This window comes from Sciurus carolinensis, chromosome 8 (assembly GCF_902686445.1).
Source record: "Sciurus carolinensis chromosome 8, mSciCar1.2, whole genome shotgun sequence".
Classification (NCBI taxonomy): domain Eukaryota; kingdom Metazoa; phylum Chordata; class Mammalia; order Rodentia; family Sciuridae; genus Sciurus; species Sciurus carolinensis.
In genome coordinates, this window is record NC_062220.1 from 125718867 (window position 1) to 125746251 (window position 27385).

Genomic DNA, 27385 nt, shown 5'->3' on the forward strand with positions numbered 1-27385 from the left:
CCCAGGGGCCCTGGGACCTGGCCTCCCCGAGACCTGCCCCAGACCTGCTGCGGGCCTGACGGTGACCGTGATGCCCCAGGGCCACAGGATCCCCCCGTCCAACTGCTGTGTCCCCAGGGGAGGCACAGAAGCAGCCCCTTGTCCCCGTTGAACACAGTCACCCTGGGCTTGGCACCGCACAGGCCTCTTCCCCTCCCCCCACACAAGGTCCCGCCAGCCCCACAGCACAGGGCCCAGTTCAGACAACCGTCTGCCGCGCACCGTGGGTGCGTGTGTGAGTGCAGGGCACAGGGACACACGTGGGGCTGCCTGGCACCGTCCACTGGAAGGTCCTTCAGTGAGAGCCAGTAATCATAGTAGAAATATGTCAATAGAAGTCCTAGTAGTTCCTACGGAGTATGGGCCCAGAGAGGTGTAGCAAGTCACCCTGGGTCACACAGCTGCGGGCAGGGGAGCCAGGCCCTGAGCCTGGGTCTGCAGGTGGCTCGGGAAGAGCCCCCCGGTTGTTCATTTGGGGTGGTTGGTTGAAGCATGGCCTGCCTTTGCACCTTGGCCTCGGGCTCCCCACTGACTTGTCATTGGTCATAAAAAGGTGGGAACAGTAGCCGTCCCCAGGGCCAAGCTCACTGCTGTGGCTGCCCTGGGAGCCATGGAGGCCCAGTGGGGACAGAGAGGTAACAGCCGGTGCCCGACTCTGGGCCACTCTCTTTCCTTTGCGCTGGTCTCTTTCCCAAGTCGGGTCTTCACGCTTGGGGATTGTGAATGCACACAACAGAGGGTCTTGCCTGTAGACAGTGGTGCCTAATCAGTGCTTAGAAATGAAATCCTAGAGAAGCAAGCAGGGCAGGGAGGGTCTGTGACCCTGGCCTGCCGCCCCTCCCCTCCCCTGGGTCTCATTTGCCCTGGGGAGGTGGGGGTGGCGTGCCATATGCCCCCCCCCACGTGTGTGTGGATTGGGGACACTGGATTCGTGAGGTGACTGAGGGAAAGTGACTTGGGGCACTGGAGAGGTGGGCGGGAATGCTTCAGGGTCAGAGGCTCCAGCGTTTGCCAGCAGTAGCTCGGCCTCCAGTCTGCTCTGGCCTCCGCTCCCGGGAGGCCCACCTTGGAGGTCCTGGGTTGGCCCGCCAGCCTCCTCACCTCTCTTCACGGGGAGACTTCTCCTGGCGCCCACGGCCCTCCTGCCCGCTTGCTTCCACGGCACCTGTCACCAGGATGGCATCGCGACCCCATCCAGGGTGAGGTCTCAGCTGCCTGCCTTGGCGCCTGCACTTAGTAGGTGCTCAGTGAGTGGAGGACAGAGGAAGGGCGTGCAGACTCTGCACGCATGCGCGGTTAGGCTTAGCCGCCGCGAGTGCTGGGGTGGCCCCCAGCTCTGTGGGTGACAGCCCTGGAACTTGGTACCTTGGTAACGTGACGGAGTGACAGCCTGGGACTGGGTCCTTCCTGCGCCTCCCTGCTCGCTCCTCCCTCCTCCGTCCCCTGCTCCTCCTCCTCTCCCACCCGACCCCCACCCAGCACCTGCGTCGTGCTGGGCCCTGGGACGGTGGGGACCCAGGGCGGCCCCAGCTCTGCCTCCTGGACGCTCGGGGAGGGCGGGGGCGAGGCCAGGGTGGCCCGTGCTGCGGACAGCGGGGTCCTGAAGGTGACACAGGAGTCCCGCAGCGGGTGGAGCCAGGCAGGCGTGGAGGCAGAGGATGCAGCCCGGGACAGCACGGGCCTGTCGCGGAAGCGCCCATGGCACATGCTCACTAGGCCAGCTGCAAGGGCAGCAGCCGAGATGGCCGGGGCTCTCTGCAGTCTGCAGGGAGGGACGGCAGCCCCGGGGCCTCCCCCTGTCCTGCAGAGCTGGGGAGGGGAGGGCTCAGCGGGTTCCTGCCCCAGGATTCTCCCTGGCGGCCTCTCCGTTGCGTCTCGTCCGGTAATTGCTCTGCTTTGCCCGCCCGAGAGCGAGTGGCGTTTACAGCCGAGGCCTTATTTTCGGGAATGGAGGGCGGTCTTTGCTGCAGCGAGTCTCACAGTTCCTAAGGGAGCGTCGGCCTGGTGATCCGTACCAAGAATTCCTGAAAGCTCCTTTGCCGATCATCCGCCTCCCTGCTTGATGACTCCTGCTGGCTTTGGAGCCAGAGAGAGGTTTCTTCTAGCTTTTGACCGTCAGTCAGGAGCTATTCCGGAGCACTTAGTGTGCCTCAGACTCAGCACTCAGGGCTTCCGTGGATCGTTGGCTCCTGCAGCTGCTGGTCTCACCGCTGGGGGTTGGAGCGATCTGTACTATCATCGAGGCTCAGAGAAGTGGAGCAACCCTCCCAAGGACACACAGCTTCCAAGGGTCAGGGAGTCAGGATTGGGGCTGGGGTGTGTGTGGCCCCAGGCACCTGCTGACCTGACCTCTCTCCTCTCAGGACCCCTGTGACCTTCCCTGTCTGTGCTAACAGGCTGGCCTTGCAGAGGGGACACGCTGCCCTTTAGTTCATGACATCTTGTGGAATTCGTGGGAGGTCGAGCGCGGGTGTCCTGGGATGCTGGCCTTGAACCCTGTCACCCCCTCCTCCCCAGAGGGCCCCTTCCTGCCCCGTCCCTGGTGCTCCCGCCTCTCACCTCTTCCTTCTCCATGCCCTTCATCTGGTCCCTCCCCTCCCCCACCTGAGCTGGCAACCGCAGCGCCCACCCTCTCGCTGGGCCTGGGATTCCGGCTCATCCCGGCCGCCTCTTCACCCCCAGGTCCTGCCATGAAAGCCCCTGCGCTCTCATCCCCCTACCCTGGCCGGCCCGTGGCCTCTGTCCAGTGGCCTGCCTCCCCTCTGGCCCCAGCCCTCCCCGTGGCAGGTGCCGTGTGCGCTCTAGGTAGACGGCCACCTCCAGTCCCGCTGCCCGTCCTCGGATCTGGGGACACTAAGGTTGTTTCCAGTCCCTCTCATAAATAGTGCCGCAGCAAACGCTGGACACCGGCGTCCACGCGCCGGCCTCACCAGAATGGCATGCGGACCGGCTCTCAGAAGGGGGGTCGCCGGGAGGGAACAGCGCGAGCAGCTGAGGACTGCGCGGTGCGCCTCGTGAGCAGACCTGAGCCTGCGGTCGCTTCCGTGTGTGGCCTCCGCGCCAGCCCAGGGGCACACGCGTGCGCACACGTGCGCACAGGCGCGGCTCAGCTGGGCCAAGCTCCGCTTTCCCGCTGTGCCGCCACCCGCCCGCTGAGCCGTAATCCAGACGGCCTTGCGCCAGGCAAGAGTCCCTGTCCCAGTGCAGCCGGGCGAGGGCGCGGAGGTGTCTGCGTATCCCGCGTGGCGTGGTGTGGCGCAGCCAGGCAGCGCCACCTTCGCCGAGAGCCTTTCCCAGCCCAGCGTCGACCATTGTGCAAGCCTTAGGGTGGGTCCCCCACGCGGCCTTGCAAAAGACTCGCCCCTACTGCCGTCCTTCCCGCGGAAGCTCAGCGCAGGCGCTTCGTGTCCCCGCACGTAACTCGTGCGTCTCTGTGCTGGTGCTTTACAAGGTCACGCCACACAGACCCTGCCCAGGAACTGCGTGTGTTCACACACACACACACACACACACACACACGGCACGGACTAGGGCAGTGGGTCCGAACTGGGGTGATTCTGCTCCCTGAGGACATCTGGCTGTGCCTCTAAAGCATCTGGGTGTCTCATGTCGTGCGTGTGAGTCCACCGAGCACTTTCCCCTCATCTGAAAAGTCCTGACTTGGAAACACCAGGGCCCTGGTTTGGGACCAGGGCTGGGGAGACAGTGGAGCCGTCTTGCGAGAGCCCCTGTCAGGCTGGTGGGAGGACCCTCTGGGGGTCGCCTGCTGGCGCCTGGCCCACCATGCTTGAGCAGTGGTGAACCTGGGCAGCTGGCCATCGCCTGCCTGGAGAACCCGGCCCTCCCAAAGCTGGGCTGTGGCTGCAGCAGCTCCACGGCCCCCGGGAGCCTTGCACAATCACGAGGTGTGACTTCTAACCAAGTGAGTTCTGGCCCCAGGGGTGCAGGACACAGTTCCTTCCAGGTGGGTCTCTGGGCTTCCACCACCGTGTGGCATCTGCAGGGCTGGGCCTCCGGCTTTCCTGGTGCGCCCCTCTTTGCGGCCAGCTGAGAAGCAGCTCCTGAGAGCGCGCGGGGCCTGGCCGCTGCGTCCTAAGCTTGGGGCTCAGGAGTCCAGGGAGGTGTTGGATGGATGTGGCTGATTTGCGACCTGGAGCCCCCAGGAGGCAGTTCTGCCCTGCCGTGAGACCACCGGGGAGATCTGCCCCAAGAGACCCACCCCCGGTGTTTCCCAGGGGCCTGGCTTCCCGCGCGAGACCCGGTCCTGGCGGAGGAGAGCAGCTCAGGACGTAGCAACGGGAGGCGGGGTCGGCTTCGTCACCGGGGACAGAACATGAAGCCCGAAGGCACTCCGTCCCGGGTGACCCAGCTCCTCCAGCCGCACCCCCGCCTACAGTCGCCAGGCGTCCCTTGCACCCGTGAGGTGGAGGTCCTCGGGGCCTGATCATCTCACCTCCGAGTTGCTCTCCGCGTCCGCCGGCCCCAAGTGGCACCGCAGCCACCACCCGCTTCCACGGAGAGCGCGTGCCTGGTGTGTTGAGGGCGGGTTCCCGCGCGTGGCTCGGGCGTGCGTCTGAGTGCGTCCGTGTGCGTGGGTGTACGGTGTGTGTGTTCACGTGGTACACGTACTTTGTGTGTCCGCGTGATCTGCTGTCTGTACCCCTGCGCGTGTGTCTACGTTTGCACACACTGTCGTGTGTCGGGTATAGCGTGCACCGTGCGTGCGTGTGGTGTGTGTTCCCTGTGCGTATTCCGCCGTGTCTGTGTCAGGATCCGTGTCAGTGTGGACGTCCCCACCGGGTGAGTCAGCAGGAGGCCGGGCGGGCTGCTGGGTGGTGACACCGGCCCCTCATTGTCCCCTCTGATCCCGGGGGAGCTGGTGGCCGGGGTCGGGGCGCGGAGTCCCGCGCCAGGAGAGACACGCCCGATCCCCTCCCCCGTTCACACTTGCGCATCCAGGCTGCAGTCCCGTCGCCTGGTGAGCTCAGCCCTGGCCCGAAATAAACCACGAGAGAGATTTTGACATGTGACGGTTTCAAAAAAAGAAGTCGAGTTTGGCTCCGGGTCTCAAGAATCCCTCCAAGAGAAGCCAAGCCAGGAGCGGGGAGCGGGTTCCTCCAAGAGGAGATGCTGGAACCAGGAAAGGACCCCGTTGCCTGTGCGACAGACGAGCCAAGGATGTTACAGGAGTTGGGGCCGCGCTTCCTCTCCCGCCCTCCCGGCTGCTGGGACCCCGGAGACCCTGCTCGCCGCCTCCTGAGTCCCTGGTGGATGGCGTGTGTGCGTTCAGGCTTTTCCACCCGGCCGATGTCGCCCCACCGCCATGGATCGCCCTCGGCCGCGTCCGCCCCGCACCCACCTCGGCGAAACGGCCCTCCGCCTCCGGCCGTTTTGTGATCTAGGTTAAACTCACTTTTAAAAACTCCGAAGTCCTTGGCTCATCTCAGCCTGCCGCCCGGAGGCCTTATCATCAAAAGAACTTGAGACTTCAAAGGAAAATCAAATCTGCCTCTTTCCGCCCAAGAGAGCCCCAGTGTTTCTAGAATGTTCTGTTCCCCCTCCCTCCCGACTGGGGAGCTCGCCCCTTCCCTGGGGATCAGCTGCTCCTTTCCTGCACCTTGAAAGACCTGTCCTCTCCGACCCCCGATGCTGCTGGTGGTGGGTGCCGAGCTTCTGTAAAAAGGAGACAGGTTTCAAGCACCTGCGAGAATTAAATTTAAGGTCATACGTAAAACAGAGGGTCCCGCAGCGTCTCAGGAGGGCTGGGCGGCCGGGGGCTCCGTGGCGGAACGCTGGCCTAGCACGTGGGGGGCCCTGGGTTTGATCCTCAGCACCTGGTAAAAAGAAATAAGTAAAATGAAGGCCCTGTGTCCATCTACGACTAAATTTTTTCTTTCTAAATAAGGGTTTGGGTGGACAGTGGACAGTGGCGGTGCTGCCCGTAGACCCTGGAGGGAGCAGGGGCCGTGTGTGGCTCGCGCTCTCGCTCACCGACTTGCTTCTGCCCATCGCCGGCCACGCTGCCCCGGCTGTCTCTGAGCTTGGTGGTGTGGTCTGGGGTCCCCAGGTTGGAGGAGCCCGGAACCGCCTGGGCCCAGCACGGTGACGTCAGTGCCAGGTCCCAGGGAGAGCCCTGCCTGGGGGAGGCCAGGCCTGAGCTGGGACCAGCATGACCCCTGGCCCAGCGGGGCGGGTGGCCGGGCCCCCTCTGTGCGCCTGGGGGGCTGGGAGGACTCGGCAGCAGCCCGGCATGCAGTCGGCGCCACCTAAGTGCCCGACGTTCTCGTCGTCACCGTTGACCTGGTCTGTGAAGCGGGGGTGCCGGTGGCATGCGTTTGGGGTCCTCACGTCGCGGCCTGCTCCAGGAGTGCCGCGGTGACTGGCTGTCTCCTGTGACTGTCACGGGGGTCCCCGACCTGCCGTGGTTCAGCCTGGGAGTTTGTGACCTCTCGATGGCGGGAAAGTGTCCCCACGCCACTGTTCTGCTCGGGGATCTTAGTGTTGAAGCCTTTACGCGGTTCTGAGCCTGGTCGTGGCGGACGCGGGTCTGTGCGAGGGGCCGGGAGCTGGGACGCGGTGGGTGGCGTGTGACCCACATCCCTGGCCCACCGGCTCTCACGTTGGAGTCCTTGGGACGTAACCCCAGGGGCCTCTGTGTCTTGTCACCTGCTTGCCTGTCCGTGACACCCCCTGCATGGGCCCCAGGGTGCCCGCTGGGTCTCCTGGGTCTGGGAGAAGCCCACCTCCAAGGCCAGCGGGAGCCCAGCCACTGCCCAGCTGTCCTTTCTGCTTATAGCCCCCTGGAAGCCCCGCCCGGAGCCAGCCAGGCCTCCTGCAGCCACTGCCCGCGTGCCCTTGTGGCTTGGTGGCGGCAGTGCCTGGAGACAGCTCGTCTCCGCCAGAGCCGCCGTCTCAGCCCGCAGCCCCCGTCCCGCCACGGCCACGCGCCCCGCAGAGCTGTGCCCACGCCCTTTTGTGACGTGGTCCTTCCCCGGTGGCCTTGCAGGCAGCAGCTGACTGGCCCCCGGGCAGGGGCACTTGCGGGGTCTGGGGCAGGCCGGCCACGCTTGGACCTCTTGTGATGGTGTGGTCAGAACGTGCGGGCAGCTGAAGGGTGGACCCCAGCCACGGCACGCAGGCGGCATCTGCTCAGCGCCCACCTCGTGCCAGGCCCTCGGCAAGCCCTGCGCCCCGGCAGCCCGCCCAGTGCGCAGACGGGAAGACGGAGGTCAGGGAGGCGCGGCTGGGTTTGCCCCCACCTGCTGGCCGGGCTCCCCGTGGCCTGGCGTAGGGATGGCACCTGCCGGCACTCAGTAGGTTGGCCCTGGCTACCACGTTACTGCTCATGTGCGGCTGTGCCGCGGGGCTGACCCTGACGCGGGGCGGGCAGTGCTGGGGCCTCGGGCGGGGCTGGAGCAGGAGTCCCCCCGCCTGGGCCCCGGGACCTCCACACTCCCTGCCCAGCTGGGTGCCGAGCTGCTGCGTGGGGAGGGGACGGTGGCAGGGGTGGTGACGTGCCTCTTGAAGTGCTCAGAGCCGCCGTGTCGGCCTGGGCAGCCAGTGTGGCCCTGACCCTGACTCAGGGCTCCTCAGGTGACTGTGTCAGACGTCCAGGGTGCTGGGCGTCCTCTCCCCCGCCTCCCTCCGGCATTGCCACGCTGCAGGAAAGGAAGAATTTATATATGTACTTATTTATTTATTATTTGCAGACACACAGTCTCCCCACAAGTTTATTTATCAACTACTAGAGGCCAGGCAGCACCCGCGTGCCATGAAGGGACCCGCCCCCACCCTCATGCCACCCACCAGCAGGTGGGTGTGGACGGATCAGGGACCAGCAACACCGTCTGAGGGCCACGTGTGTCGGCGCCCTGTTTGTAAATAGAATTTAACTGGCACCCAGCCCAGCAGCTGGGTGATCAGCGCAGGGACGGTCAAGGCCCTAAAGCCCCAGGTGCCGACTCAGGCCCTGCATAGAGTTTGCTGGGCCCGGGGTGCAGCCCACAGCCAAGAGCCCTCCCGAGGTATTGATTCCTGGGGTGTCTCGCGGCAGCCAGCACGGAGCCCCTCACCAGCCTGGCTTTCATCCCGGGACTCTGTCTGCATGTGGGATTCCAAACCTGGCTGCCAATCAAAATCCACATCAGTAATAAAAGAGGCAGCCTGCGCGGCCTCACGTACCACGATCCACGCCCCAGAACCTTCCAGATGCTCTTCTTCGCTCGTGTTCCCGTGCCCGGGGTTCGTTCTTGCAGAACTGGTCTTGCGGCTCGCGCTGTTTGGACAGCTCTCCTTTTTTCCCTTCCTCTTCTCTCTTGCGAGTGCGTGCACGCCTCTCTCAGCGAATGTCAGCCTCTGGTCTGCGCGGATTTCATGGTGTGGATTCCGGTGTTCACAGTCCACATCTTCAGACGTGTTCCCAAGACTCGGTGTCCGTGGCGATCCACGCGGCCGGTGGATCTTGCCGAGAGCATCTAATCTGATCTGATGATTTCCTTGAGATAAATTCTGGAATAAACACGCCCGATCAGCTACACATACGCGTTTTTGATCTGGGCACGTCTGTCCCTGCTTGATGTAACGGCACCGGAAGGTGCGCGTCAGCTGGGTCTCCCAGCAGGGACCTCACGGAGCGTCCGCCATGGTGCCTGGGCGGGGGCGTGGCCCTGGCCTGCAGGGCGGGCCCGGCCCTCTCACCTGCCTGCGGCTCCGGGGCTGGTGAGCGGGTCCAGACAAGCGGGTCTTAAACCTGCCAAGTTCCTGAGGTCTCAGAGGCATCTGGCTCACCTTTCCTCATCAGCCTCCTCCAGGGCCCCGGAAAAGATGAGGCTCGTAGAAGCCGGAGGGCTGGAAGGCGCACTGGCCGGGAGCCAGGGGCGGGTTCCTCACGGAGGAAGCGAGAGATGGGCCCAGAGGCTCCTTCCAGGTGGCTGGGATCAGGGCAGCCGGCGGGCAGGGACTCATGTGGACGCAGCTTCCCTTTAACTCTCCCGGTGTGTTTGCCGACTACCTTGTAGCTACCCACCCGCCTGCAGCCAGCGAGCCGTGCAATAGGAGCCCGGGAAGCCAACTGGAGGAGCCGCCCGCAGACTTCCAAAGTCAGACCATTTGGTGGTTGATCTCCAGGCCTCGCAGCCCCGGGAGCTAAGCCCACGCGTGGCCAGTCCCGAACCCCACCAGGGTCGGAGAAAGTGCTGGTACAGAGCTGTTTCTGAGCCTCATACTCAGGGTGCATTCCCTTAGGTAACTCCTCCCAGCCCAAGTTTCTGTGTTAACACTTTTAAATACTTTTTACCACTGAATGTGGAGACACAGAGAGGTTAAGAAACTTGTCCAAGGACACACAGCAACAACGGAGTGAAGCCCGGATTCAAAATCCCAGGTATTCTGGCTCCAGAAACAGGCTCGTCCAGGAAAGACTGATAAACTGGTCCATTACAATCATTTTTTTTACCATTGGAAGTTCTACAGCAGTGCTGCCCACTAGAACGTTCCACAGTGAGAGAAACGTGCTCTCTGATATAGTGGCCAAAGATAGGTGACTTGATACCTTTGAAATGGGGTAGTACTATCGAGAAATGGAATGCCCAGTGTTGATTAATTCTAATTAATTTAAATTAAATAGCCACGTGTGTTCAGCAGCTGCCATATTAGCACAGGTAGAGACCTAGAGTCCAGGAGATGAGGGGAGCTGGGGGCTCCCGAGGCAGCCTTGGGGGTGGGGTATTCAGGGAGGCCTCCCTGGAGGAAGACCCTCCAGGTCGCACTCTGCTTGTCCACCAGGAGGCGCTGCAGCAGCCCGGAGGGCCCGGGTGCCAGGGAGGAGCGGGCCGGAGCAGCCAGGGGGGCCTGGGGGTGAGAAGAGGGCTCCGGGAGGAAGGGCCCCACCGTGGCGGAGCCTGCTGGCCGTCTCCCGGGTGTTTGGACTGCCCTTCGGGAACATGGGAGCTATGGATGGTCACCGAGCAGGGGCCCTGGCGGCTCAGACTGAGCTCCGAAAGTCGAAGGGGAGAGAAGGAAGTGCATGGGGACCGAGGTGACCAGCCTCCACCCCAGTTCTTACAGCCGATCTTTTCCAGATGGAATGTTCTAGAAGGAGACACCCAAGGTCTGAGGATCTGTGCTGTGTGGCAGTGGGGGTGTGGAGGGAGTCGGGGTCGCTGCCCGCAGGACACGGGATGGTGGAGGGAGAAGACCACGTCCATGGGGGTTTCAGATCCAGCCCTTCCTCATCCTCAGCCCCGGGGGCCCCTTAGGGGCTCTGGAGAGCCCAGTAAGAGGTGCGCGTGGCCTCCGACCCCCTGCCCCGGGAGGGCGCGAGGATCATTCCCATCACGGCCGCTCCCGAGCGCCCACGAGGGCCAGTCGCCAAGCCTGGTGTCCAGAGAGGCTCTCCCGGAAGGTTCCCGCAGCCCTGCCCTTCCTCTGAGAGACGGAGGCTCAGGCGTGTGGTCACCTGGCACGCAGGGACAGCGCTGGCCCGGGCCCTCCCTCTCCCACCCCGAGCCGTCCGTCCCTCCTGGGCACGTCCCCGGTCAGCACAGCCCAGCCTCTAGGTCGCAGCGTCTGGGTCCACGGGGATCGAGTCAGGGAATGGCCAGCCCCATCTCGTCCCTGAGACAGGAGGAAGCTGGGAGCTGCTCAGGTGACCTCTCTGTCCCCGGGTGCCCGGGGTGGTCTGCCGAGGGCACGGGGCCTCCACGCACGTCTCCTTTGAAGCAAAAAAGTGAGAGATGCCCCTCGTGGAGCCGGGCTCCTTCCTGGTGTGCCAGCAGCGGCCCCGCCGGCAGCCAGGGGTCCGGAGGGGCGGCCGCCCCCGCCTGGCTTGCTCGGGAGAAGCCAAAGCCTCCAAGGCGGCCAGTGATCTCCCCTGGGGCACAGGCACAGAGGCGCGTTGACATAGCCCCAGGGACAGTCCTCGTACTGTCCGTCGTGAGCGGTGAAAGTCGGCAAACTGCAGTCCCCGCGGTCGGGGGCCCTCTTTGTGACTTGGCTCCTCAGAGAGGGAGGTGGCGGCCCTCAGGTCACACAGCACGGCTCTTCCCCAAATGCTTCCCGGATGTCCCTGCCCAGCTGAGGATGTGCCAAAGCAGCCGGGCACAGGCATGCTCCCTGCTGGGGAGGATCGTAACCTGCTAGGGAACCATCAGCCCTCCGCTACTGAGCACCTACTGTGTGCCAGGGAGGCTCCAGCTGAGGGACCGAGACGCGGGGCCTCTGGATCCTTAGGGGTGCACCCAGTGAGATGGAGTCGTGACCCCAGCCCCGGGTCCCCAGGACCTGACACATAGTAGGTCCCCAGCACAGGTTTGTGGGTGACTAGCTTATGTGTCAGACCTGATCCGGTACAAATGATGAGTCACCCAGGGTCAGCAGCAGGATGCTCGGGGCCTCGTGGGCATTTCAGGGTGACCAGCACCCTCGCCCCCTGCTGGGCACCTGCTCTGAGGGCAGCGACGGACACTGACCTGGGGGGTCAGTGTTCCCTGGACAGGTGGCTCCCTGTGGGGACTTGGGGTCCAGCCGACTGCCTGGGTCGGAACTCCGCTGCCTGCTGGCCGGTGGATCGGAGACCGACGCTCTCCTTCTCTAACCTCCATTTTCTCATCCGCGCAGTGGGGGCTGATAGGACCCCCCGTGGGACCGCCGTGGGCCGCACTTCCCGAGGCCACGTCAAGTTGGCAGCGTAGCCCAACGCCTGGCCCGGGTCCCCTGCCCCCAGGGGCGCAAGCCGTGACCTGGGTCAGCCAGGACGGGGCGCCTCTCTGACGGCAGTCCCCCACCTCTGTCCTCGCAGGACCAGCTGAAGCAGTGCTTCTCCAGGCGGCCCCCGGAGCCCAAGGACACCGACACCCTGGTGCACGAGACCGACGGCCAGTACGGGACATGGGCAGACCAGCGTCAGAGCGGGGACAGGTAGGATCCGCGGCAGGACCGGCTGCCAGGAGGGGCATCCAATCAGTTGATGCAGCCCGTCCAGCAATTTCCGCAGCCCAGGAACCTCTTTGTAATCGTGAGAGGAAACCGTGCTTGTAAAAAAGAAATTTGAAAAGTACAAAACAAAAAAAATGTATATATATAAAGCAAATCAAATCTGGAATTTCCAAGGTAGGCGAATCCAGAGACACCAGGCTCTGAGGACCAGAAAGGAGGGGAGCCCGGAGCGGCCACTGGGTGTCAGAAATGCTCTGGACCCCCCAGGCCATGGTGGCAGGACACTGTGGATATGGTCAGTGTCGCTCACGGTGACCTCTGGGTATTTTTCCACTACAGAAGATTTTAAAGGAAATGAAAACCACCCGTCACCCCAGGACAGCTCTGCCTTCATTGATGTTTTGTGGTCTTTCTAGATTTCTTTCAGTGTGCGTGTGTGTTCACAGATGCAGGGGTGTATCATCCATTTCGCTTTATCAGCTCTAGCTGCATTTAGAATCTCCACCATCCCTGAGCCACGCATGGCGACGCACGCCTATAATCCCAGCAGCTCGGGAGGCTGAGGAGGGAGGATCCAAGTTTGAGGCCAGCCCCAGCAACTTAGCGAGGCCCTAAGCAACTTAGTGAGACCCTGTCTCAAAATAAAAAATAAAAAGGGCTGGGGAGGTGGCTCAGTGGTTAAATGCCCCTGCGTTCAATCCTCGGTACCAAAAAGCAAAACAAAACAAAAAAAGAATCTCCACCATTCCTGGCCAGTGGGCCCTCAGCAGCCAGCCTGGCCAGAAGGAATATTCTAGCTATGGCAACAAGCATCCTGGAATGGGAGGCAGGCAGCTGTGACTCAGGCTCCCCCCGGACTCAGTGCAGGACCCTGGGTACATTCCTTGTTTTTCCAATTACATGTCCCTTCTCCACGGAAAGGAAGTCATGCCCAAGAACTGGCCGAGGCTGGTGAGTGCGTGGGCCACGCGCGTGGTAAGCACTTCCTGTGTCAACTAAACGTGCGAGCATTTAGTTCTGTCATTCCACCTTGCAGCAGAGAACACAGACACCTCGGCCTGTGGGCTGGGTGGGAGGGTAACCCACGTGGAGATTAGGTCCTGGCACACAGTAGGAGCTTTTGTGTGAAGTGCCTGTTCTTGTTTCAGAAATACATGTTTTTTCTTCTTCTTCTGGCTGGGGTGGAGCCGGCGGTGGCTTCATGGGCACCTCAGTGGGTCTGGTGTGCCTTCAGCAGCCCACCCAGAAGCTAGGGCCCTGGTCAGCGCTGGCTAGGCCACGTCCCAGCCCTTTTGCTGTGTGACTGTTTCCGTGTCTGTGGCCAACCTAGGAAGCGGAGGCTCAGAGGACTTGCCTGCCCAGGGTCACCACGTGCACATAGCTGAGCTGGACTCAAACCCAGGTCTCCCCTCCGCCCCCTCACCGTCAGGAGTGATCAGACCCCTCTGCGGGGGTCCCATCCCATGGCAGGTGCTGATCTGAAGCTGGGTTTAGATTGATGGAATTGAAAAAGGGTAAGAGAAAGGGAAGCCAAAGGCAATCACAGCAAAGCTTTCTTTTTTCCTCCTAGCCTGTGACATTTAAGCATTTAGTTAGCTTCAATGTCCCTAGAATGCCCCGCAAGAACGCTGGATTGTCTGGAGGACCAGGCTGTGGTTTTGCTCATCCAAGTGACCCGGGGAGCTCCTTCCTCTCTTCAGGTCCCAGATCCCCAGCTCTTAGGACCTGGGAGCGCTGGTGGTGAGCGCCCCCTGCTGTCTCCCAGGGGCACTGCAGCTCCCCTGAAGCTCCAACCGTGGGCAGTGGCGCCATCTGCTGCCTGCTCGTTGACATTTCCCTCCGCCTCTGGGTTTGTGCGTGTCCCCCCCCCACCACCACCACACACACACCCTCAGCACTGTGCGCATTTCAAGTAATGGAGACACAGAGCAACAAAAGCACCCTGCAGTGCGGGACACCGGGGTCGAAAGTTCTGCTCCAGGGTGCAGCTTGTGGGTCCTTCAAGTTAAGTCAGGCGGACCTCCTTCCTCAAGGGGAGGGCTCGCTACCCCTAGCGGCTTGGCTGTGTTCCCGACTTGGGAGTGTTCTGTGGAGTGGGGGACTGAATGGCTTGATTTATAGATCACTTTTCTGTCTTGTGTGGTTTGTTAGCTGAGTGGGATTTTCACGGGAAGGGATTTGAGAGGTAGGAAAGGGTCGTGGGTGTGGATCCAGGAGTCCCGCTGGCCGGGCCCAACCCCAGTTCTGCCCCTATGCGGAAGCAATGCTGCATCTCTGAGCCTCATTTTCCCCGTCGGCAATGCTGATATATAATTTCATGAGGTCACTCCTACCTTGTAGTATGACAGGCATCCAAAGATTTTAAATAATCCTCATAGGATCTTCAGCCCAGTGCCTGGCACATAGTAGGTGCTCAGTAAATCACTGCATGAGTGAGCCCCGGGGGACACTCCAGGGGATTCCCCCGCTCCCAGAACTTCCTCCCGTACCTGCTGGTGGCCACTGATCTGCCTCAGTGGCCCCGCCACCCCGCAGGACTACAGACCCCCAGGTCATTTACCGTGTCCCAGCGAGCGCAAAGAAAGAAGAAAAAGAAACAGGCAAAAGGAAAAACTCCAAGCTCACGAATTTAATCTAAAATCATCTTGAACAGCGTGTCTGCTGGAAACCAATCCACGCGATGTGCTTGCAACATAAGCCAGACCGCGCACGCAGGGTCTTGGGTTCAGGACTGGAAGGCGCCTGCGCACCTGGCGCCCCTGGGGACCCCGGCTCTTGCTGGCCGCACCGCCACGCCAGGTCCCGTGGCCACTCAGGACGGCGCAGGGCTAGAGGGTCCTGGATGGCACGGGGCCGACCGCCCCGCCCCGCACCTGCCAGGTGTGCGGGGGCGCCATGGGCCGGCCCGTCTTGCGCTGGGCGGCCCCAGGCTGTCCCGTGCAGTCTCCGCCACTGTCCCCTGGTGTTCCCAGTGCCCACCCAGCTGCCCTTCCTGCCACCACGGTCCCTGGAGACTCAGTCCTCTGAAGCCCCTCCCCCCCGCGACCCATTCCCGCTCCTTCCCTGTCTCGCGCAGCCTGGGCCCCGAGTCCCCGTCTCCGGACAGCAGCACCCCGTCGGCGCGGAGACCGCACCCCAGCGGCCGCTTGTCATCTCTGTCCTCGCAAACGGAGCCCCCCTCGGCCGGCGACCAGCGGAGCACCAGCGTGGACCGCTCCAGCTCCGAGCTGGAGTCCACCGATGGGACGGACGGGCTGCCCCCGCCCGAGCCCTGCCCGGCGAGCAGAGTGGACGACTTCTCCTTCATCGATGTAAGTCGCAGGCCGAGCGCACCTCGGCCGATCGCAGACAGTCTTTTCTCCTCCAAGGGAGGTTCCAGCATCTCCTGGTGACTCTCCCCTTCCGGGGTGGGCCGGGTCATGCCAGGGACCCTGCAGTGGGTACAGAGGGCACCAGTCCGAGGCTGGACGCACTTGTGCTTGTAGCCTGGGCCAGCTGTGTGTCTCTGGGAAAATGTCTTCACCTCTCTGAGCCTCAGCTTCCTTATCTGTTTGTAACCAGCATGGCGGGCCCCACAGCCTTAGATGCAGTCAGGGGTGTTCAGTGAAAAGTGCTCACCTCCCAGGGAGGTCTGCCAGGGGTTGGCAGTTCCAAGCTGGAAGAGGCCAGGCTTTGCTCAGAATGATTGCGCCCACGTCCCCACCGTCCTTCTCAGTAGAACAGTGTCCCTGGGGCCAGGGACACGGTCTCTGCAGCAGCCATCCCAGGAACCAAAGCCCCTCAGGCACAGCACCCCTGTGATTGAGCTCCCGCTGGGTACAGAGCTCTGCTGCAGCTTACGGTGTGCCTACTGTGTGCCAGGCACGGAGCTGGGCACTCAGGCCTGTTGCTCCACAGGCCTTCCTGTAATGGGCCCGGAAGCTTCTGTGGAAAGGTTTAGGTGAAGGGGGTTTGGTTACCGTTGAAAGGCTCACCCAGGTGCCGCCTGCACAGCGCCTCACGGACCAGGGCAGCTCCGACACCCCCTCTGGGGGGGGGTCCCTCAACTCACGGATCCTCTGCCTTTTCCCTCTGTTCCCCTTGCCGCCCCCCAAAGCAAACCTCGGTCCTCGACTCCAGTGCCCTCAAGACCCGGGTGCAGCTCAGCAAAAGAAGCCACCGCCGGGCTCCTATCTCCCACTCCCTCCGGCGCAGTCGATTCAGCAAGTCGGAGAGCCAGTCTCCTTTGGAGGAGGAGATGGATAGCATGTGGATGTTCAAGGACTCGACAGGTAGGCCCACGCCTTCTGTCCTACCCGGTTACCACTGAACAACAGGAAGGACCTAAGTTAGACCCTGGGGAGAACTTCCTGACTTTGGAGGCTTTTGAACATTAGAACACAATTACGTAGAAAATCTGCGATTTCCTGTTCAGAAGAGCTTATCGGAAACTAGGCAAAAAATATGTTGAGGGATTTTATAATAACTGAGGCCATTTGGGTTTCACAACTTAATAGGGGTTTATGATATATGCTTTTATCCTCATTAAGGTGTAAATTCACTCTTATACCTTCTTTATATTTATTTGCTGGTCTTTTCCTAGATGCTTGAATTGAAAGAGCATTCATTTTCAGTCATTCCTAATAAACTACTTTAGAGCTATACATCTTCCTCAAAGGACTGCTTTGGCTGCGTTCCATATTCCAAATCTGAGCTGACTCAAAGAACAGAGCAGAACCATCTAGGTCAGAGTATTCCAGGCAGGAGAGTCCATGAGATCTAAAGGACACGGGTGTGCAAAGAGCATGCTGTGTGTCTGGGGCCCCTCTAAGTAGTCTGGTGTCCCTCAAGCTGGGAATGGCAGGGACATTGCTGGAGAGGTAGGCAGGGGCCAGATCACGGAGGCCCTGGACAATTTGCTGAGGAGTTAGAGCTCACCGAGAGGCAGAGAGCCACCAAAGATTTTTAAGAAAAGCAAAGTTTCTTCCGGTCACGGGAACCACAGCAGCTGGCCGGTGATTTCGTTCATCTGGGATTTGCCCAGGGCGGACGGAAGGATGTCGGACCAGACTCTGAGACAGGTGCTTAGACGATTCATGTCTCCCCCTTCCCCTGGTTTCCATTGCTAAGGGAAACGTCCAAGTGCCTGGGGCGACGGAGGCTCCCTGCACACTTGCTTGGTCTTCCGAGCCCAGCTATGCTAAGCCACCTGGGGCAAGCGAAGACCAGAGTGGGCACAGAGGCACACAGACAGCCCCAGCTTTGAGGCACCTGCCCAGGGCGGGGGACAGGGGGCAGCTCCTAACGGACACGCCCCAGCCCTGGCCTAGCCGGGGGCTCCGAGGACCGGCTCCCACACCGCCCTGGGCCCCCACCTGCATCCAGGTCTCAGGGAAGCCCAAGGTCCCTGCAGCCTGCCTGCACTCCTGGAGGCCTGGGGACAGTAGCCGGTCACCTACACGTCTGGCTGGGTGGCCCCTCCGCGAGACCTGGAGGCTCTTCCGCCATCCTCCAAGGGCACAGCTCCCATGCCAGTGGCTCTGTGTGTTTCCACGTCCTTTCCCGACCCTGCCACCGAGGTCCTCGTTCCCTGAGGTAGCGTGAGCCAGGACGGGGTCTGTCCCCCGACCCCAGGAGAACGCGGGCTCTGCCTGCCTGTCGCCCGGATCTCCTGGCAAGTGGCGGAGTTGTTCCTTTTGTACAGCCGGCTGGCAGCACCCTCCCCGCAGGGCTGTGGGGCGTGAGGTGCGGGCGCCCAGCACGTGGGCCCTCCGCAGACTGCGGGGCCAGCCACTCCAGCGCCCTTTCCTTTGCAACAGAAGAGAAATCGCCCAGGAGGGAAGAGTCGGATGAGGAGGAGAAGCCGTCCAGGGTGGAAAGGGCCGCCCCCATCCTCCCTCAGAGGATGCCCATGTTCCCCGGCATGGACCCCGCAGTGCTGAAGGTACCAGGCTCCCCGGGGCGGCCGGCGCCTCTGGCTTCCTCCTCCCGGTCCCTGCTTCCTCCCTGCCGTCCGCTCTTCCTCCTCCCCTGCCCTGCTTCTTTCTTCACGGTTTAGGGGAAGCAGCGGGGTTCCGGGTTCCTAAGCACCTTCCACTCAGCTTCGTCCCCTGACGCCGTCCCAGGAGGACACAGCACATGGTCACAACCAGGAGACCGGCCTAGGCACGTGCCACCCGCAGTGCCGCTGAGCTGTGTGGGTCTCGCCTGTGGCCCTGTGTGTCCTAACCTCCACTGTCTGACTTCCTTCAGCCCCCAGACCCTCTGCGTCAGGTCTCACAACGAAGCCTCAGCTTACTCATCTGTAAAGTGGGCCAGTAATCCATTTTTGGCCATGAGAGCCGGCGGGTCAGGGAAGCAGGAGTGAGCCGACCCAGCCTCCCAAGGTCCCCTGGGAAGGCAGGCACAGGACGGGCTCCATTCCGTGCTAGCTGGTGGGGAGGCCCCATGGGTACCATGTGATGCCCTCTTGAATTTACTAGAATCCCACCTGGATGACGGAATCCGGGGGAGGCGCTGGGCTGCCCGGCTCCCAGCTCACCCAGCACCTCCCGTCCACCCCGGATGAAGCGGTACCTAATGCAGGTCAGGAAGGGGCCCTTCTGCCCACCTGGTTCTGCACCACCTGGTTCTGCTACACAAACTCACTTCGAGCCCCCACAATCCTGCAGGGGTTTCTTTGCCCCCATTTTATTGACAAAGCAATGAAGGCAGAAAAACCCAGATTCACTGTGGCATCAACTCTGGATGTTTTGTGCAGGCCACAAAAACCTCTTAGCAGAGGCCATGGACCTGTTACTCCTTCAGTAGAAGTCCTGTGTCCTGTGTCCTTTCTAGCAAGAATAAAAAGTCAGTAAAGAGTGGCCGGAGCTGTCCTGTTAACCGATCTCACAGGTCCTCCGAATATGAACATCTTTGGGATGATTACCCAGGGTCAGAGATTTTCTAACTCAATAAAGGACAAAAGTATTGTAACCATGTCAAGAATAAAAGGCAAGAAGTGTTTCCTAAGGCCAGGTGTGGTGGCGCATGCCTGTATCCCAGCCGCTCAGGAGGCTGAGGCAGGAGGATGACAAGTTTGAGGCCAGCTTTGGCAACTTAGACCCTGAGCAACTCAGCAAGACCCTGTCTCTAAATAAAAAATAGAAAGGACTGGGGAGGTGGCTCAGTGGTTAAGCGCCCCTGGGTTCAATCCCCAGCACCAAAAAAAAAAAAAAAGAAAGAAAATTCCTAAGCGTTGGAGCACATGATCTTGGAAGGCAGCCCAACAGGAGGCAGAGGACAGGAGGGCAGGGCCTGGTTACAGAGGGCAGGGCCTGGGGCTTCCATGCAGATGTCCAGAGTCGCTCTCAGGGCAGACGCTGGGATCCTCGTGCATCTGGAATCCACCGCGCTCAGTGCACACGAGGCTGTGCGTCCATTCCGTCGGTTCCTGAGCCTTCCCGCACTCCTGGCCAGGAGGCTCCGGCTGGTGTTGCCGGAACCCTGGAGCTGGGAACGGGGCAGAGGCCTGTGAACGCCAGGCGTTCTCGGAAAGCCCTGCGTGGCTTGGCCACAGGCCCAGGGGAGCAGCCCCCCTCCACAGCCTGTCACCCAGGGAGCCAGCTGACATTCTCATATCGCTTGGGTCCATGGAGGGCGCAGGGTGGACGTCCAGCACTGGGAGCGGTCGGCGGGCAGTGGTGACCGTCCCTGGGGCCCACCCAGCACTCCTGGAGCCTGGAGCCGAAGGGACCTTTGCCTTCGCCGTGGGTGGAGCTGCTCTTCCCCGGGCAGCCGGCGAGGCGGGAAGTAGGAGAACGTGACTCTGTGGGTTTTGGTGGCCACTGGACCTTGAGGGCCAAGGCCACTGCTTGGGCCAACGCCACCTGACCTCTGGCTTTCCCCAGCCCTCTGCTTCCTGCCTGGTCTCTTCCGCCTCGGGCGCCCATTGCTTCTGAGGGCTCACCATGCTGGCCTGGTTACTGGAGGCCCTGTGCAGGCGAGCAGTGCTGACTGAGGCCACTCTCTTCTCTCCCCAGGCTCAGCTGCACAGGAGGCCAGAGGTGGACAGTCCTGGCGAGACCCCCAGCTGGACCCCCCAACCCAAATCCCCCAAGTCCCCCTTCCAGCCTGGGGTACTGGGCAGTCGCGTGCTGCCCTCCAGCATGGACAAGGACGAGAGGTGAGGGCCCCGGGGATGAGGGTCTCGCCTCCCAAACTCGGGATGCGAACTCTGCAATGCGATGGCCGGAGCCTACTGCAGGGTGGAGGAAGGAGGCCAGGGATGGAGGCCGGGGATGGAGGCCAGGGATGGAGGCCGGGACAGGCCACCGCCTCACTGCCCCTCCTCCTGCTGCCTCCTGCCACAAAACCAGCCTCTGTTCCTGTTCAGGTGCCTCCTTCTCCAGACTGATGGGGAAACTGAGGCCACCTCCCTTCTGTCACCTCCTGGGAAGTGCCTTTGTCTCCAGAGGTCAGGGAGGCCCCGGAAGGTGGTCCCGAGGGCTCAGCCTGGACATGATCAACGAGCCTGGGTCCCCTTCCTGGGCAGGGAGGAGTTAAGGGCAGCGCTGCCCCCTGGGGCTCTCAGACCTGGCCACAGCAGCAGCTGGGCTCAGAGGTTAAGGGCACAAGCTCTAAGGTCAGACCAAGGTCACGTGACTCTTCAATAGCACTACGGATGAACCACATGACCCAGGAAAAGTTACTTGACTACTCAGCCTCGGCTCCCTCATCTGAGAAATGGGTTTAGTAATTGTTCCAAACTTCTTGTCTCGTCACGACGATAAAACAGGGTGCAAAGCCCTTCGAGGGGGGCCTGGCATGAGAAGTCCCCCGCAAAAGTGGACATCACACGAGGACTGTCAGCACTTAAAGCTGGGACTCAAGTGTGATCCCAGGGCTGCAACATAGGAAGTGAGGTGACAGAGCATGCGGTGGCAAATGACAACCCTCAGGCCCCATCCGGCCCAGTGTCTCTGTTTGTCAATAAAGCTTTATTGGCACCCAGCCACGCCCATTCACACTGGCGCCATGGCGGCCCCTGTAGGAAGTATTGCCCATGGAGCCCCGCGGCCCCTGTGGAGGGGGGGGATTCATCACGCAGAGCGCAGGGGGAAGGGTGTCCCCCGTGGCTTCCACAGAAGGGGACACTCTTGTGAGTCCTGGTGGACACATGGGTCTCAGCTAGAGGAAGGAGGAAGCCCGGATCTGGGCTGGTTGCAAACGTGAAAAGACCCAGGGAATCACCAGCTGCACCTGTGGTCACAGCACAGGGCAGGCCATGGGGAGCCAAAGGGCAGCTGAGGGACAGGCAGGGGCAGCCAAGGCACCCCTGGAGGCCTGAGCCATGCCCCCACCCGCAGGCAAGACTTGGCCAAGGTCTAAGGTACCCCAGCCAGAATAGGCCAGCAGGCTGGAGACCCAGGGGAGAGCTGAAGTTCAAGTTCAAAGGCAGAATACTGGCAGAATTCCCTTCTTCCTGGGAGATCAGTCTCTTCCTATGAAGGCCTTTGACTGATCGGGTGAGGCCCACCGGTAGTACGGATGGTAATCTGCTTTACTGAGTCTGTTGCTCTCAATATTATTCACAGGCTGGGGATGGAACTCAGTGGTGGCATGCTTGCCTAGCATGCAGAAGGCCCTAAATTCACTCCCTAACACTCCCAAAATAATAATAATCATCTCCTCAAAAACTAACCTTCACAGTCAGGCACAGTGGCTCATACCTGTAATCCCAGTGACTTGGGAGGCTGAGCCAGGAGGATCACAAGTTGGAGGCCAGCCTCAGCAACTTAGCAAGACCCTGTCTCACAATAAATAATAAAAAGTGCTGGGGATGCGGCTCAGTGGTTAAGCACCCCTGGGTTCCTTTCAATGGTTAAAGAAAAAGAAAAAAACACCCTTCACAGAAACATCTAGAATAACATGTGACTGAATATCTGGGTGCTGATGTGTAGCCAAGGTGACATATAAAATATCCCAGGTGTCACACAGAGAGAGCTGAAGGGCGGATGAGTCTAGGGGCCGGATGGATGGAAATGACTTTATATAAGATGGTTCTTCACAGTGGGTTATTCCACAGGGGGGCACGGTGGCCCACCCAGCATCCCACTGTCACTTTGGTTGATTTCTGGCTCTTGCTGGTGGGTGGTGTTGACATGGGCATCTTGCCACCGCGGGTGCCCGGCTCAGCCCCTGCCTTGGCATGGCAGGTACCATGCTGGGTACCACCCCGTGATGCCCGCGAGAGCCCGTGGCCTGGCACCCCCTTGACCCTCGCTGGCTGTGTGGTTTCAGGTCAGAAGAGCCCTCTCCCCAGTGGCTAAAGGAGCTGAAGTCCAAGAAGAGGCAGAGCCTGTACGAGAACCAAGCTTGACCAGGTAGGCGGGATCTGCTGGGGAGACCTGGCAAGAGGGAGGTCCAGATGGGAGGCCCGGAGCAGAGGAGGCTGTCAGGAGGCTGGTGAAACTCCCACCAAAGCCGGGCAGCCTGGGGAGGCCGGAGAGCCACGGGGCCAAGCCTCAGACACCGGGGGGCTCATGGGGCAGGGCCACCCCCTCTGACTGCCTCTCAGACCCCCTCGTAAGGGGGAAAGGCAGACGGGGAGGGTCCGCTTGATCCGAGTTGCTTCAGACTGTACAAGTGGAGCCTCTCTGTGGACCAACTGTGTCATGAGGACTTAATTTGAAGAACAGGCGTCCCCTGGTATCTCCTGGGGATTGGTTCCAGGACCCCCTCCCCAAATACTGTGCCACCAGAGCCCGTTCATTCCACTCTATTTCCTGATTTTTTAAAAAATTTTTGAAGTACACGGTGAGGGGGTCGAACATTAGGCAAACGCTCTGCCCCAGAGCCGTGACCCCAGCCCGAGTCGCACCACCTTAGTGAATGTCTGCGGCACATTAGGTGCTGATGGAGGGTGTTACGTGATAGGTATGTATATAATACGGAACATGGTATTTATATATGTAGATGCACGCGTATGTGTATAGACCAAACTCAAAAGATGTATAAATTCCCAAATCGATGCTCCAGGATTCGGCTAGGCGATCAGGACCTATCTGTATTGTTTCTGTTTAGTCTGGTACCTGTACTGTCTCACAGAAGCCTTTTAAATCCATTTTTTTTCCCAAAGGCTTTATTTGTTTTTGTTTTGGGTTTTTTTTTCTTTATTTTTGTTTTGTTTTGCTTTTTTGCTTTTTGGTGGGTACCAGGAATTGAACTCAGGGGCACTTGACCACTGAGCCACATCCCCAGCCCTATGTTGTGTTTTATTTAGAGACAGGGTCTCACTGAGTTGCTTAGGGCCTCACCATTGCTGAGGCTGGCTTTGAACTCGAGATCCTCCTGCCTCAGCCTCCCCAGCCACTGGGATGATGGGTAGGGGCCACCGCTCCTGACTTTTATTTGTTTTTAATTGGCATGAACTAGCCGTACGTATTTATGGGGTGCACCGTGATGGTTCGGGGTCTGTATACGCTGCGCTGGTCACACCGGGCCACTGGCTAATCCACCACCTCCAACGTTAATCGTTCCGTTGTGGTGAGAACCTGCCTGATCCTCTCCTCTAGCTAGTTTGAAAGATATAATGCAGTATTATTATCAGCAATCCATTTGAGGAAACCGAGTCTCAGAACTGGCCCTAAATGTCAAGTTTGTTCCACTGAACTAGCCTCCCTCCTCCTCTCTGCCCCCAAATAATCTCATGCTGGGCCTGAGGCTTGTGAGGGGTGTCTCTCCCGGGATGTCAGCAAAGGTCATGCATTTTGGGGGTGCTGGGGACCTAACACGGGGCCTCACACCTGCTTAGTGAGCACATGCACCACCCACTGAGCTGCGTCCCCCGCCCTCCTAAAGGCCTGAGGGTGGAAACAGGGCTGGGTGTTCCCATTACTGATGCAGAACTGTCCCTTCCTTTCCAGGCAGGGGACACTGCCACATCCAGTTAACAGAAGCCTTAAGTGCCAGACTGTCTGAACCCGCAGATGAGGCCGAGCCGCAGCACCTTCCTGCACCACGCTCACGTGCCTGGGCCCCTCCGGAGGCCCGACACTGCTGTCCGGAGCCCCAGGATCTGGCCAGGAGGCCCAGCCTCCACGGCCCCCCTGCGCAGCTCCCGAGACGGCACTTGCGCCCGGAAAGAAGCCAGGTCCCCAGAAGGGGCCACGCCGGCGGTTTCGGTTTGACTGAGAAGTTGGCATTTGGACCCTAACCCCCAGCAGCTGCAGTTCTGGGGTCACCGACGCGGGGCCGGATTGGGGCAGGTCTTCTGGGGAGGACCTTTCCCAGCGAGTGCCCAGTGTCCGCTCCCTGGTTCCTGTGTCTTCTGGACAGGCTCCTTCCCGTTCCTTCAAGGGCGTCTGCCCTTCCAGGGAGGCCGTGGGCGAAGCGGGCCCGGGTCAGGGCGCGTCACCTTTGTTTGCTTTAGAAGGTGATAAAGCAATAATTCTGCCAGTTTTCTTGGAAACTTGACGTGTCCACATGCCGGTGCAGGACAGGAGGCGGGTGTTTGGACAGCAGGCTTCGAGGTGGCTGAGCGCCTCCCTACCCAAGCTTCGTAAACACGGCCATTGTCCTCCTGGTACACACCTCCCTGGTTTCCTTCCCTGTGGTCTCTGGGGAGGCGGTGACCTTGTCCCCGGGCCTCCGAGGTTCGTCAGCTGTAGCTGAAACAGCGGTGCCTTTGCCACCGAGATGTCGGACCTGCGCTGGGCGCCTCTCCCCAGCCTCTTTTGAACACAGCTGGCCTTCTGGGCGGAGGGACCCTTGCCCGCAGAGCTCAGGACAGACCCTGAACAGGGTCCTTTCCGCCCCGTCCCACCTCATCCCACCTCACGTCACCCCCGCACACAGCTCCGCCTGCCCGAGGGCTCCTTTTGGTTCACAGGCTGGTCTCGCTCAAAGTCCTTCCCCGGAGGGGCGCCCAGGACGGGGACTCTGGGCGGAAGTGCCGGGTGCTAGGGACACAGGGTAGGACCCACCTGGCCTCTCTTTTTTGCTGGCTGCAAGCTCATACCCAGGAACAGCCCAGGCCTCTGGCAGCTCCAGACACTTCTTCTGTCTCCCGGGTCGGAAGCCCCAGGCACCAGCAAACAGCCTAGAGCTGCCTAGAGGGTCACCTGCCCTGCCTGGAGCTGCCATAAATCTTGTGCCAACCTTGCCTGGGAGATGTCCTCGGTGGGATATCTGGGCTGCCCAGGACTGTGGAGGGACCCGCGGCCCAGCGTCCTCACGGACCCCCACGCGGCCCCAGCTAGAGAGCAAAGCAGGCAGGCGCGCACCCGCCCCCGGCTTCCTGAGTGGGCGGCACCTCCCTTGGTAAATCCGTTCTTTTGCCGACGGTGTCAAAACTTGCTGCTCTCCTCCCGGGTCACTTCTGCGCTGTCCCCCCCTCATGTCCTGGTCTTGTCTACCTGTACTGCCTCCTCTCCCTCGTGGGGTGAGGTAGGGTGGGTGGCAATCCTCCTGTGTCTGTGAGGACCGTGGTTCAGCACCACGGACACCGCCCGCGCCCCACACCCTCCTGTGGGCGGCTGACGGGCAGCTCGTGGGTCCCGCCTCCGCCCAGCCTTCTCACGCTGAAGCCTGGTGCCTCCGTGTCTGTGACTCTGGACCTGCTTGGTGGCACTTTGTATTTCCTTCACCCCTGAGTCAATGGTCAGTCTGTCCTCTGGAGCCACTTGGGGATTTAATTCCTCTGGAGCAACGTGGATTGGTTTTCTTGAAGATGCATCTCCTGTTTTCTGACACTTTCGAGGTAGTGGCTTTCCAAGTCCAGGGACACACCCTGGAGTGCTTTGACCCTGACGTTTCTTGGTTGCTATCTTTCTTCTCTTGCAGGTGAAAGGGGCTTCTTGTTCCCTCTCAGGAGCAGGCACAGAGCAGCTCTTGATATACCGATGTCACCACCAGGGGCGCTTAACCACTGAGCCACATCCCCAGCCCTTTTGATATTTTATTTAGAGACAGGGCCTCACTAAGTTGCTGAGGCTGGCCTCCAACTTGGGATCCTCCGGCCTCAGCCTCCCAAGCCTCTGGGATGACAGGCGTGTGCCACCATGCCCAGCAGAATCCTCGGTTCTTAATGAATCTGATAGTAGCCCACCTGACAGGAAAGAAGACCACTCAGACATGAGATTGCCCCACCTCGATTGGCACGAGCTACTTAATTCCGTGTTGACGAAGACCGATGCTGACCTTGAGTCTGCCCCTTTGACGGTCCGCATCCTCATCTCCTCCAGCACCCCAGAGCTGACAATCACAGTCACGCGGGTCCCCGGGACCCCTGGTTCCTGCTTACAGTCAGCACCATGGAGTGACGTGCAGCTGCTGTTCGGAGCCTGAGCAGAGAGCTGGGCCGGGGGTCACTTATTTCTCCTAGGGGGCACGCATTTTGGGGCGTGGCTACAGGTGGCATGAGAGCTCCTCAAGTCTTCTGGGAGCCCCCTTTGGAACTCTGTCCCCTTTTAAACTAACTTCATATGCCTTAATCATCTGTGTGCACTGAGCCCCTAGCCAGCCTGTCCTGGGGCCTCGGCTCCCCGCCCTGCAGCTCCCACACCCCGTGTGGGCCCCTCTCCTCCGCCCTTTGCACCTCAGCTCTTTGACAGCTGGCCTTTTGATAAGTCTGGATCTTTTTCCCCTCGGCAGATTCCCCCCCCTTCTCGGTCCCAGGCCTCATGAAACAGACAACTCTGGCCCGTGAAATTGCACGACCAGGGCTCAGAAATCAGTGTCGTGAAGATGGACAGCCTCACATTAGACAATCAGGGACACAGGACGGTCAGATGGCGGCACATGCTCCTCTGGGCAGCCCCAGGAGCAAAGCCAGCCTGCTAAGGAACAGGATCAGGAAGAGACTTGGGTCTGAGGCCTGAGCGGGAGACTCGGAGAGGCCTTTAGTGTGATTTTCCTAAAGCCAACCACAGCGACTCCGGTGTGGTGTGGCCTTCTGTGCATAAACCCTCCGGTCCCCTGGCCTCCCGCCTCCCCCTGGAGCGAGGCATGACCACAGAGCCGAAACTCCGTCCCCAGCCCCAGTTCAGACGTGCAGGCCGAGGCCGGTCAGGGCAGGGGCAGGAGCCTCCGTGCCTTGGTCACGCCGTGTGTTGAAACAGGACAGCAAAAGGCCCGGGATGTCATGGCTCCCTGGGGCGGGAGGGACAGTGTGCAGGTGGAGGGGGCCACATCTCCAACGGAGCCTGCCTCGGGCTCCGTTCCCATAGCAAGGGGTGAGTCCTCGTTCCGTGCTGCGAAGCCACCAGGAGTGACCCCATGGGGGCAGGCCAGGGCTCTGGAAGAGCAGTCACCATGAACTGGGTCTCCACTGTCCCTGTCCCCTCAGTCCCTATTGCTCTCTTGTGTCTGGGTTGGTTTCCGCAGGAGTGTGAACAGAAAGCCTGAGGCTTTTGGCAAGCGATCCCTTGTCATGGACACCTGAGCCTGTCCC

General features: G+C 60.8%; 1 protein-coding gene across 1 annotated transcript in view; it reads left to right on the plus strand.

Moving 5' to 3' along the window:
* The window catches only part of Kiaa1671 (KIAA1671 ortholog), a 142459-nt gene extending 115125 nt beyond the window's left edge, over nucleotides 1-27334 (plus strand). Inside the window, 7 exon segments of the mRNA XM_047560118.1 lie at nucleotides 11837-11955; nucleotides 15050-15284; nucleotides 16070-16244; nucleotides 17772-17896; nucleotides 19974-20116; nucleotides 22234-22316; nucleotides 23859-27334. Coding sequence (XP_047416074.1) covers nucleotides 11837-11955; nucleotides 15050-15284; nucleotides 16070-16244; nucleotides 17772-17896; nucleotides 19974-20116; nucleotides 22234-22312 — 876 coding nt within the window. The 3' untranslated portion in view covers nucleotides 22313-22316; nucleotides 23859-27334.
* Nucleotides 27335-27385: the final 51 nt, after the last annotated feature.